This window comes from Hemitrygon akajei, chromosome 19 (genome assembly GCF_048418815.1).
Source record: "Hemitrygon akajei chromosome 19, sHemAka1.3, whole genome shotgun sequence".
Lineage (NCBI taxonomy): Eukaryota > Metazoa > Chordata > Chondrichthyes > Myliobatiformes > Dasyatidae > Hemitrygon > Hemitrygon akajei.
This window is the reverse complement of record NC_133142.1, coordinates 18,115,015-18,128,563: the sequence shown is the minus strand read 5'-3', so window position 1 is coordinate 18,128,563 and position 13,549 is coordinate 18,115,015. Positions and strand designations below refer to the sequence as shown.

At 37.5% G+C, this 13,549-nt stretch overlaps 1 protein-coding gene across 7 annotated transcripts in view; it reads left to right on the top strand.

Moving 5' to 3' along the window:
- Positions 1 to 13,549, top strand: part of ptpdc1a (protein tyrosine phosphatase domain containing 1a) — a 132,818-nt gene that overhangs the window by 80,094 nt on the left and 39,175 nt on the right. For all 7 annotated transcript variants that reach the window (XR_012102134.1, XM_073072171.1, XM_073072170.1 and 4 more), the window contains 2 exons: positions 2,383 to 2,463; positions 5,325 to 5,443. Coding sequence is in view for 6 of the 7 variants with exons in the window: in XM_073072171.1 (XP_072928272.1) it covers positions 2,383 to 2,463; positions 5,325 to 5,443 (200 nt within the window). In the remaining variant the exon portion in view is untranslated. The remainder of the gene's footprint in view (positions 1 to 2,382; positions 2,464 to 5,324; positions 5,444 to 13,549) is intronic.

The window sequence follows — 13,549 nt, the reverse complement described above, 5'->3', positions numbered from 1 at the left end:
GTTTTCATAAAGAATAAGCATCTCTAATGACTTAAGAAGGCCATGGAGATTGTTGCATGTATTCAGAGGCCATTTTTCTACATCTACAGAAAACATAATTAGAACTTTATGTATTAGAGATTCATCAAGAATCCCATAAGGAATTTAGAAGAAACTTCTTTATTGAAGCATAGAGGGGAGTGTGGAACTTGCCACAATGGGGAGTAGTTGAAGTGATTTGATTCAGTGTATTTTAGCGGAGATTGGATATGCACATGAGGGAGTAAGAAATACTTTGAAATGGAATGTACTGCCCAATTAGGATTGTAGATGTTGATTCATAAGCATCCTTAAAAAGAAAATTGTATGAATAACTCTTAAGAGAAAGAAATGAAAATTAAATATGGATTCCATTTGTATACTTTTGCAGCCTTTTTAGATATTGCCATGGAAAAGTTATTTCACAAAATACACATTTGTCCCTGTGCGAGTGTATTCAACTGTCTTTCTTATAAGTGCTAACATATCACTCACAAGGTTACCATACCCAAATTTTCATCCCACTATTTGAAAGAATTATATTCAGCCAAAGTATAACTGACTACTACTGAATATGAGAATTTTTCATAATCTACATGTACTCTTACTGTTAGCCAGTATATTCAGCTGAGCATATTCTAAAGATAAAGGAAAGATTAAAGAAAATACAAAGAATAAAGATGTTCTGTCACACATACATTGAAATACAGTGAAATGTGTTGCTTGTGTCAGCGACCAACACCGTCTAAATACGTTGTAAGTGTCCCCACGATTTTGGTGCCAATACATCATCATGCTCACAACTTACTACCCCTAACCTGTATATCTTTATAATGTGGGAGGAAACACACACAGTAATGGGAAGAATGTACAAAGTTCTTATAGACAGCAGAAGGAATTGAACTCGGATTGCTAGCACTGTAATAGCATATGCTGACGTCTACACTACACAGATAGTAAATTCAAAACGTCACTGCTTGGAATGGAGACTCTAATGCACAGGATCGAAAGAGGATGTAAATGGTTGTAGACTTAGGCAGCTCTATCATGGGCACAACCTGCACTGCCATAAAGGGCATCTTCAAAAGCCAGTGCTTCGAGAGGTAGCATCCATCATTAAGGATACTCACCATCCAGGACATGCCCTCTTTTCATTTCTGCCATCAGGGAGGAGGTACAAGAAGCTGAAAATGCACACTCAAAATTTTATGAACAGCTTCTTACCTGTGCCATCAGATTTCTGAGCAGTTAATGAATACTACCTCACTATTCCACTTACTGATTTTATTTCTTATTGTAATCTCGAGTTTTTTTTATGACTTGCACTATACTGCTTGCACAAAATAACAAATTTCATGGCACATGTCAGTAATAATAAACCTGATTCTGATTTATAAATTCCAAGGGAATCAAGGGATATTGGATTTGTCCAGGATGGATATACTGAACTTAAATGTCAGCCATGAACATTGAATGTTTTCATAGGCACCAGGGGTTGAATGGCCAGTTACTATTGTGTTTTCTTGTTCAATTTGCACAGTTTCTTATTTTAAAAAAGGATTTCAATGCTTTATTATTTTAGTCGTTTTTAAAAGAAACATACTAATTAAATCAACATTTTGTAATGCATGATTGCAGTTGGTATTTTCACCATGGTAAACCATCAGATCAACATAGCTCACAGTGGGCTGTAAAAAAAAGTCCAAAATGCCTCAAGATTCAGATGATTCATATCAAATTATTGCATTTTAATTCTGGCACCAAGTGATAATCTTACATGAGAGTTATTGTTTTTTTCTGTAATTTGTCCTTCTTTTCCACTACCTTCAAAAATGAGCATTGTAAAATTTTGTATATGTTAGCATCAGGAGATAATGTAGAGTCAACTTAATAAAATGTAAGTGAAGACTGAAGTATTGAATCCTTTGAATGATCTCCCTTCTATTGAGCAATTCTGCCGTCACCACCCCTGTCACTGAGCTTAGTGCAAATTTTCCTTCAAAGAGTAGACTATACCTACTATATGTATATGCTAATTGTGTGTGACCGTAGTATGCAGAAGGGTACTCCAAACTTCAGGTGAAGCTTGGAATTTTGTAAGCCATAACACAATTATGGGTTCAAATACTGTTTCGCTTGGTCGTGGCAAATGCTGCTATCTTGTTCTTTCCTATGTAACTCCTTTAAAGGCATAGTAAGTAGTTCATGATTGAAATCTTTGCTTAATATTTAAAAAAATTGTAAAATATTGTTAATAACGAAGTACATATCCTTTTATGAATAAATGTAGTTACTAGTGATTTGCTGAGTACTTTTTAGCCAAAATGCAGTTAATTATTAAGTCTAATAATGTTTTAATTACAGGATTACGGACAACATATTGGCAATGGCTCGTCCCTCCACAGAAATTATTGAAAAATATGGTATTATTGAACAATTTAAAAGGTATCATTTAATGTTCAACAATGCAGATTTTAAGGAGGACCTTTATTTCCCAATTTGTACTGTTTTTCTGCAAGGAATAATACAACCTATAGTATATTCCAAAATGCTTGTAATCATTATTTTCTTTACCTAAGTGGCTTTTGTTAATGCATATGTTTGAACAATGAGCAGCAGCAGACTATTTAAGCAAAGGGACTCCCACTCAGTTCGCATATTGCCCAAACATATTGTACAATACTGCTCAGTAAATGGTCCAACCTAATCAGAAGAACTCAATACAGTATATAATCTACTTCGTGTCTATCACATAGAGCAATTGAATTAGTAATCATTTTTGGAAGGCTAAATTTCTCATCTGCATTCAGCAATAGAGTTGACCAGTTTGTTGCAAAAAAAAATTTGGGAATAATTCAAAGCAATGAATTATTTAACTGCATATAATTGAACAATACATACATTCCCCTTTGGATGAGTGATGTTATGATTCCCTTATCTTTGTGAATAATCTATTGTCTGCTTTTATTTTAAAAGTATCTTGTCAGTGACAATTTTCATGCTAAAATCAAGGTATTTAGAAATAGGGAAATGTGAGTAATGAAAATCTAAAGCAGAAATGTATACTGGGAATTCAAAGCAAATCTGTCAATAACTACAAAGAAAAATGATTGCTGTATGTTTCAGATGTAGGTCTTTCATCAGAACCATAATATTTTGCTACAAGCAATTTGAATCTTCATGTTTAGGTGGAACTGTTAATTTCAGTAGATTGTTTTTATAATACCGGTATATAGTGTGTAGTAAAAGTATTCAGCCCCCAAACCTTTATTCACATAAATGAGTATTACAAACAGGGATTTTGATCTATTTAACTGAGAATTTTTATTTGTGAATCACATGCTCCTGTTTCCCCTTACTGTAAAGCCCAAAAAACAGGGAAAATTGTAAAGCATGAAAAAATAAAATATCAAGAAGTGAAATGTCAGCAGTTCAAAAATATTCATTCCTCTTTGCTCAGTACTTAGTTCAACCATCTCTTGAAGCTATTACAGCCAGAAGTCTATTTGGATAAGTCACTAATAGCTTTGCACAATGTGATGGAGCAAGATTTGCCCATTCCTCTACAAAATTGCTCAAGCTGTGCCAGGTTAGTTGGGGAACTGCAGTGGATAGCAGTTTTGAGGTCTTGCCTGAGATGTTTGATTGGGTTAAGGTCAGGACTCTGACTAGGACATCAATTTTCTTCATTTGAAGTTACTCCATGGTTGCTTTGGCAGTGTTCTTTGGGTCATTCTCCAAAGAAAGACGAACTTCCTCCCTAATTCAAGCTTTCTGGCAGAGGCTAGCAGGTTTTTATCCACGATTTCTCTGGATTTAGCAGCATTCATCTTCCCATCAATTCTGACCAGATTTCCACAGCCTGCTGCTGAAAAGTATCTCTTTAGCATGATGCTATCTCCACCATATTTTACAGTAGGGATGGTGTTACCTGGCTGATGCGCAGTATTAGAATTATGCCACACATACTGCTTAGTGTTGAGGCCAAAAAGTTCCATTTTAGTCTCATTCAACCACAAGACGTTCTTCCTTTATAGTTTCTTCTAAATGACACTTTGCAAAGTCTTTATGGGCAAGGATGTGCCAGTGCTTCTTCCTTGTCACTCTTCCATAGCTACCCTTTTTGTGCAAGGCCTTAGATCGTGTGGATCCATGAACTTCATCTCCATTTGCAGCCACTGACTTCTGCAGCTCACTTAGAGTGATTATTGGCATCATAGTAGCCGCTCTCACAAGTGCAATTTTTCTCTGGCAAATAAGTTTAGAGGGGTGGCCTGACCTAGGCAGTGGAGCTGTGGTTTCTTATTTTTTTCACTTTTTCACGATGGACTGCACTGAGTTTCATGCCTATGTTTGGTGCCCTTAAGATGGGCCTATATCCTTCTCCAGATTTGTGCTTCTCTATTATCATTTTCCTGACTTGTCTTTTGTCTTCATTTTGGTTTGATGTGTTAACCTTACAGAGCGAGGTGATATTTATTCCTATGAATTCATTGAAAAAGGTGACACTCCAATTTTCTACAATTTGCATGAGTTGGGAAGGTAATATGCATATTTCACCTGAGGAAAGTTAGCGTAGTAATTACATGGAGGATGAATACTTTTTCAGCCTTGCAATTTTGGTTTTTAATTTTTAGTAAATTGTTGACAGGTTTTGGAATTTTTCTTTAGATTTGTCATAATGCACAGTATTTTGTAGATTAGTTTAAAAAAAGTCTAACTTCAATATATTTTAAATTTAGAAAATGAGACAGTAAAATGTGAAAATACTTTCTCAAGGCACTGTAAATTGCCTGCCTCTAAATGTAGAGGGTTACGTTAGTTCCTGTATTTCATTTCTTTAAACTTACCAATATCATCATAATCATTGTAAAATTATTGAAGCGCTGGTTTAGTTTTTCTTCAAAATATAATTTCTAAAAGTGTCACCAAAATATATAGAATTTCCTTTCCCTTCCTTTCATATGGCTTGTTATTTTGGGTTATTCATGTAGGTATGTATCTGGAAATCCAGCAGTTGAGTTTTCCACTGTTAAGAACTTGCCTTATTGATGGTCTGGTTTTGAGATAAATTTGTTATATTTCCAAACACGGCTTAAAATTAGTACCTTAACTACAATATGTACCTTTATTTGCATATCACTTTGAGGTGAATAGTTTAGAAGTTTTTTTTTATTTTCAAATTCTACACTAATGTGATATAATAAATTGTTATTACAATTTGTGTATTTGTTTAACATGAATTTGATTATATCATTCTCAGTTTTAGTAATCTAATTGGTGTTTCAATTTACTCCCTACTTCAGGCATGGTATAAAGACAGTAATTAACCTTCAACGTCCTGGGGAACATGCACGCTGTGGTAATCCTTTGGAGACAGAGAGTGGATTTACATACCTACCAGAGGTATTCATGGAGGCTGGAAGTAAGTCTCCTGTTGTTCATTCATAATTAAAAGATGTCCTATTGATTTGTACTGGTTGGTGGACAAGTGTGACTTAATGTTTGTCTTTATAGTTTATAGATCAAATTCTAAACTAGAAATTATTTTTCATTTTAATGCTTAAAATGTCATGCTATAGATCTATATGGGGGGGGGGGTTGTAATATTTTTAGAATGTTTTAATCCTTTCCTCCTGGTCTATGGAATTAGGTTTCCTCTCTAAGTCTCTTTTTTTTGGACTGCTTGTAAAATGTCACTTGAAGGAAAATGTTGATCAATATGTCAGTAACTCTAGGAAGGCAGTACAATTTTAGGTAGCCTGTATGTTGAAAACTTGAACTAAGCAGGGTGCTGTCACTGTCATATGCCATCAATTACAGCAAACAGAATCAACATTTAAGATTGCAGTAAATATTACTTGAGACTTGACCTTTCTGGCACCCATCAGGGTGCACCACCTGGCTTCAGTTAATTTATAGTTCATCAGTGGTGTAAAAATGCTTGTAGAGATGTTGAGCTGCAATCAATGTCTTGCACAGCAGTAGGTAATCTGTCAACAGTTTCTTCTTCACAAGACTTTCCTAAAGTTCTAGTACAAAATGTTATAAAAAGTAGTAGGGCATTTCGCTCTAAGCCTTCTCCACTATTCGCCATCATGACTAATTTGCCAACCATAATTACAACTTCCTTTATTATCCCATGCAACTTTCAAAAATTCACTTGTCTTTTTCTTGGCTTTACTCAATAAATCTGCCCCTAGAGTGTCGTTTCCCAGCTGCGATGCCTCCAAGGCCCTATGTTAATTGCAATAAATCTTGCTTACTAATACACATATACTTCTATAATAAAAACAAATATATAGCTTGTTGTCTTAATTTTTCTTAATGACGATAGAGTCAGAGTTGTACAACACAAAAATAGCCCTTTCATCCCACTATGTCCATGCTGATCTGTTAGTCCATCTACATGAAGGCTTTTGCCTGCATTAGGTCTCTCCTTGCCTGTTTAACTGACTGCCTAAATGTTTCTTAGGCTACGTCCACACTAGATCGGATAAATCCGTAACCAAAGCTCTTTCTCTTTGTTTTGACCCTCTGTTCATACTGAAATGATGTTTTCCTCCCCTGAAAACAGAGGTTTTCTAAAACGCTCTCCAGAGTATTTAAATCTGAAAATATCGATTGGCTGGTGTAGTGTGTATGGGGTAACCAAAGCTTTTTAAAAACATTGTCATGATGTGCCGGAACAGATGGTAGTGGCAGCGCGGCATTTCATAGTTTTCTTGAAGGCAACCTCCAACACCACAACAACAATGGCGGACGGCTTCAGGAGACTGTCCCTGAGCAGAATGTTACTGCAGCTTTGCAGTATGACAGAATTTCAACCCCCCCACACAACCTAACTATTTCAGAACAGACTGAAGTACAGTCAGAAGAGTTAGAAATGTACTCACCAAATACTTTGACCCATAACTTACTGAATAAATAAGTAAACTCACTTTGCCCTGTTTTCTGTCTTGGCTTGTATGAAGATGGTTTACCTATTTATGCAAGTACTTCTCTGACAATAGATATGTTACAACCTAATGTACCATTCTATGGAAATACAACTTAACACTGATGCAGACATGTTTTATACATTCAACAAGGTGCTTTATTAATGTATTGCTTGTACAAATATTCAGTAGATGCAATTGCCACTACTTCCAAAATGTAATTTTTATGTAGTAGCTTATGTTTGGCATAGATGTGAAAATGCTAAAGCCAAAAAAGGAAAATTGTAAGTTTCACTTTTACTCTGGTAAAAATAAAATCACTTTTGCCCAGTAACTTGTTTTATTGCACATGTTAAATACAGCAGAATAATACAGAAAGACATGGCAAAAGTAAAGGCAAACAAATGAGGTAACAGCAAATTTCACTTTTGTCCAGTAACAAGCCTTATTGCATTTAGTTGTAGCTGTTGTAGCTGTTGTAGCTGTTCATCGGTGAAGAGACTATGGCTGTAGGAAATATTTCCAATACTGTCCGTGAATTCCTGTTGGTTGCCTGCATACACTCCAGTATTTGTTTTTTTAGTTTTAAGTCCTCCTGCAGGAGAGCCAACAGCTGTCCGTTGTTTGGCAATTTCCTCTTAAGTTTTTCTAGTCTGTAACTGGACAAATGCACAAGGAGAGACCTAATGCAGGCAAAAGTCCTTCACGGCGAGATTCGACACGAAACATGTCGCTTGTTTTCTGTAGATGTGTCCTGCGTATGCCCAGTAGGGGGAGATTCGCCCAAATACCCGTTTTAATGTGGATGGAGGTATTTTCAAAAATGCCTGTGGATGCCTATCATTTTTACGCGTAACCAGCGTTTTCAAAATTGTCCGGTCTAGTGTGGACATAGCCTCAAATGTAGTGATTGTAACTGAGGCAGCAAGTTCCAGATATCAACTCCTACTAAAACACTTGCCCTTGAATTCCATTTAAAACTAATTCCTATTAAGTTAACCTGTGCCTTCTTATTTTTGATCTCCCCTAAATGGGAAAAAGATTGCGATTCTCTACCCTATCTATACCTCTGTACTTCCCTCTTTAACTGGATCTTTGCAGTTCGCATATTGTCCCAACCACTCAACAGACGACACCATCGCCACCACCCTCCACCTGGCTCTCACCCACCTGGACCAAGCCATCAGACTCCTCAATACTCAGAGTCTAGTCTGACATCTACATCATTTATTATTGTAATTTGTCCTCTATTGTGCCTATTGTCTTGCTTGTATAATTATTGTACTGCCCTGTATTGTTTTGTGCATTTTATGTAGTTCTGTGCAGGTCTGTAGTCTAGTGCAGTTTTTATGTTTTATATAGTCTAATGTAGCCTTGTGCTGTCTCATGTAGTCTAATGTAGTTTTGTGTTTCATGTAGCACCAGGGTCCTGGTGGAACGTTGTTTTGTTTTTACTGTGTACTGTACCAGCAGTTTATGGTTGAAATGACAATTGACTTGACTTGATCTTTGACTTACTCAGCGGAAGATCACAGTATGTGCGGATCTCCTCATTACTATCGACGTACATGCGTCTCAAGGATGTGTGCTTAGCCCACTACTCTACTTCCTTTACACCCACAATTGTGTGACTAGGCACATCTCAAACGGTACCTTTACATTTGCCAATGGCGCGACTATTGGCAAAATTTCAGATGGTGACGTAGAAATGTACTGGAACGAGATAGATCAGCGGGTTGAGTAGTATCGCAGCAGCAACCTTGCAGTAAGCATCAGTAAGACCAAGGAATTGAATGTGGACTTCAGGAAGGGGAAATCTAGAGCTCTCTCCAATGTTAAGTAGACACAGTATCTCTCTGAAAATATTAATATCCTTTAAATCTAGGATATTATACATAAGACGGGCACATAGGATCTGGCTGACTTACATTTTTTTTGAAATTTCATTTTGGCAGTTAAGAATTTGAGTGGCAATATAACACTTCTCCAGGGGTACTTGTTTAAGCCCTGACCATAGAAACAGTTGTAGTCAGCTCTTTACCCTTTCTGAGAAGCTTGTAATGTAAGCTGACCAACCCCATTCAATGCTTACAAAAACAAATAGTTGGCATCCTCCTTTCTTGAACTGATAGAAAGGGAAGGTAGGAAAAGTTAGAAATCAAACCTATTTTAAGTTCAGAAAAGAAGGGCCGTGCGAACAAAGTGTATGTTTGTGGTTAAGGTAGGTGTCAAGATGATTGAATGATGCAAGTGGTGGCAGTGCCAGCTGAGAGAACATCTGAAGAAATAATCACAGCTGAGTTTTCTGGAGGTGATGTAGATAGGAAATAAATGACAACAGGGAAGGGAGGAAAAGGATGCAGTAACTGAGATACAGAACACTGCAGTTGATGGAAATAATAGACGGAAGCATTCAACAGGTAACTAGGCATATCCCGAGAGATGAAAATGATGAACATTACAGATTAATGTCTTCTCAACGAAACCAGACAGTTCTGATTCAAGGTGGAAAGTTTGGCTATGCTGAATTATTAAATGCGATATTGGAGTTCCAGTTTAATTCTTCATGTCATTTCCATTTTGGTCTCTGTTTTGACTTCTTTCACTGAGATGGGAGTGGGTTGGTGAATTAAAGTGACAGACAACTGGAAGTTTTGGTCAACTTTGCAGAACTGCTCTGCAAAGTGATCACCCATTCTATGTTTGGTTTTCCCAGTGTACATGTGACCACATTGTGATGACTACGAAATTAGAGGAAGTATAAGTATACTGTTGCTTCTTTTGGACAGAGCTAACAAAGCTCAGCTTTAAGCTAAAGGAACTGCACCTCATTTTCCTACTAGATACAAGTAAGCTCTCAGGGCTGGATGTTGAATTCACCAATTTTAAATAATCAATTTTTCCATTTGGTGCAAAACTGATCAGTTCTAAAAGGTATACACCTATATTAATAAATTTGCTTTTGTCTCTCCACAGATGATGTCTGTGTTGATTAGTATCTTTAATATTTTCTTTTGGCTTTTTCGGAATCTCCAATGTTTTATATTTCACAGTTATAGCAGTTTTTTGTTTTTTTTCCCTCTCCCTAATCCTCACTCATTTCCTATTTGTTTTCTTCTAAGCAGATCAGCAGTATTTAATAAGATTCACTATTAGCACCCGCAACAATATGTGTCCCTCATGATCTCCATCCTATCACCGACTTTCTGTTTATTATCATTATCTATTCCCTTCTCTGCAACTTATAAGATATTTGGTTTGTAAATTTACAATAGTTGCTCAGCAACCTAAAGTGTGAATTATTTTTTTTAATCTATCTACAGATGTTGCCTGACCTACAATGTTTCCAAACTTTACTGCTTGTATTTCAGATTTACAGCCCCGTCATATTATGATTAAGGAAAAACGGTATTCATTCTGTGTTTGGTCTTGCTAACTGGATCTGAATAGAACAGCTTTCCATTGTTGTTAATAAAAGGAACTATTGTACAGCTTATTCTTAGAGCCATAGAGCAAAGCAGCATGGATACACACTCTTTGGCTTACTGTGCTACCTACCTATCTAGTCCCAATTTCCTGTGTTCAGCCCATATCCCTAAAGCTCTGACCCTGCATGTAAATACCCAAATACTACTTAAATGATAGTATTGTATATGATATGAACTCCTCAACCATTTCCTTTGGCAGCTCATTCCATATACTCACTATCCTCTGCATGAAAAAATTTCCCCTCAGGTTCCTTTAAAATTGTTCCCTTTTCATCCCAAATCTATGCCTCCTAGTTCTGGACTCCCCTACCCTGTGGAAAAACCTGTTAGTATCCATCTCATCTGTGCTTCTCATAATTTAAAATTTTAAAAATTTCTCATAATTAAAAAATTGGATTTGTGAAAGGAAAATCATGTCTGACGAATCTTATAGAATTTTTTGAAGATGTAACTAGTAGAGTGGATAGGGGAGAGCCAGTGGATGTGGTATATTTAGATTTTCAAAAGGCTTTTGACAAGGTCCCACACAGGAGATTAGTGTGCAAACTTAAAGCACATGGTATTGGGGGTATGGTATTGATGTGGATAGAGAATTGGTTGGCAGACAGGAAGCAAAGAGTGGGAGTAAACAGGACCTTTTCAGAATGGCAGGCAATGACTAGTGGGGTACCGCAAGGCTCAGTGCTGGGACCCCAGTTGTTTACAATATATATTAATGATTTAGACGAGGGAATTAAATGCAGCATCTCCAAGTTTGCGGATAACATGAAGCTGGGCGGCAGTGTTAGCTGTGAGGAGGATGCTAAGAGGATGCAGGGTGACTTGGATAGGTTAGGTGAGTGGGCAAATTCATGGCAGATGCAATTTAATGTGGATAAATGTGAGGTTATCCACTTTGGTTGCAAGAACAGGAAAACAGATTATTATCTGAACGGTGGACGATTAGGAAAAAGGGAGATGCAACGAGACCTGGGTGTCATTGTACACCAGTCATTGAAGGTGGGCATGCAGGTACAGCAGGCGGTAAAAAAGGCAAATGGTATGTTGGCATTCATAGCAAAAGGATTTGAGTACAGGAGCAGGGAGATTCTACTACAGTTGTACAAGGCCTTGGTGAGACCACACCTAGAATATTGTGTGCAGTTTTGGTTCCCTAATCTGAGGAAAGACATTCTTGCCATAGAGGGAGTACAGAGAAGGTTCACCAGATTGATTCCTGGGATGGCAGGACTTTCATATGAAGAAAGACTGGATCGACTAGGCTTATACTCACTGGAATTTAGAAGATTGAGGGGGGAATCTTATTGAAACGTATAAAATTCTAAAGGGATTGGACAGGCTAGATGCAGGAAGATTGCTTCCGATGTTGGGAAGTTCAGAACGAGGGGTCACAGTTTAAGGATAAAGGGGGAGCCTTTTAGGACCGAGATGAGGAAAAACTTCTTCACACAGAGTGGTGAATCTGTGGAATTCTCTGCCACAGGAAACAGTTGAGGCTGGTTCATTGGCTATATTTAAGAGGAAGTTAGATATGGCCCTTGTGGCTAAAGGGATCAGGGAGTATGGAGAGAAAGCAGGTACAGGGTTCTGAGTTGGATGATCAGCCATGATCATACTGAATGGCGGTGGGGGCTCGAAGGGCCGAATGGCCTACTCCTGCACCTATTTTCTATGTTTCTAAAAATTTCTGCAAAATTGTCCTTCATTCTCTATATTCCAAGGAATAAAGACCCAATCTGGCCAACCTTTCCATCTAGACCGAGCAACATCCTTGTAAATCTTTTCTGCACACTTTCGATTTTAGCCATGTTTTTCCTATAATAAGATGACCAATAATAGGAACTACTTATTGACTTGTGGAGGGGGAAACTGGAGGTCCATCCTCATCAGGGATTAGAGGTGGAGAGGATCAGTAATTTTAAATTCCTCTGTTATAATTTCTGAGGACCTATCCTGGGCCCAGCACACAAGTGCAATTACAAAAGAAGCATGTCAGTGCCTCAGCTTCCTTAGAAGTTTGAAGATTCAGCATGATATCTAGAATTTTGGCAAACTTCTATAGATGCATGGTGGGGAGTATATTAACTGGTTGCATCACAGCCCGGTATGGAAGCATCAATGCTCTTGAAAAGAAAATCCCACAAAAAGTAGTGAATGTGGCCCAGTCCATCACAGGTAAAGCCATCCCCAGCAATTACATGGAGTTAGGTCTCAGGAAAGCAGCTTCTATCTTCAGGGACCACCCAGGTCATGCTCTCTTTTTGCTGCCACCATCAGGAAGAAGATACAGGAGCCTCAGAACTCATACCATCAAGTTCAGGAACAGTTATTAGCCTCAACCATCAAGCTCTTAAACCAAAGGGGATAACTTCACTTGTTCCCAAGACCTATAGACTCACTTTCAGGGATTCTACATCTCATGTTCTCGAGATTTATTGCATGTTTGTTTGTTTGTTTGTTTGTTTGTTCATTTATTATTATTTATTTTTTTCTTCCTTTTTGTATTGCACAGTTTGTTGTCTTTTTCACACTGGCTGTCAGCAATGTTGGTGTGGCCTTTCATTGATTCTATTATGGCGATTGGAATTATTGAGTGTGCATGCAAGAAAATGAATCATAGGATTGTATATGGTGACTTGCATGTACTTTGATAATAAATTTACTTTGAATTTTGAACCATAATTGTAGAGAGTACTCCATGCATACTTAGCAACAGCTTGTGCAATTTGAACATAATGTAAGAATTCCTATACTTCAATGCCCTTATATGCCCTTGAATGATGAAGGCCAGTGTGCTAAGTGCATTTTTACCACCCTGTCTCCCTGTGACATCACTTTCAACAAGTTGTGCCCTTGTGTTTCTAAGTTCCTCTTTTCTATTACACGTCCTTGTGCCCTGCCGTTCGAAGTATAACTCCCATGCTGGCTTGACTTTCCAAAATGCATCACCTAACACTGGCAAGACAAGTCATTTTAATGATGTTAGATTGGTTATATCTCCAGATTGATTATATGTCATATTCTGCATGGAGGTCGGTCACCAGTGGTGTGCCTCAGGGATCTGTTCTGGGATCCCTGCTCTTCGTGATTTTTATAAATGACCTG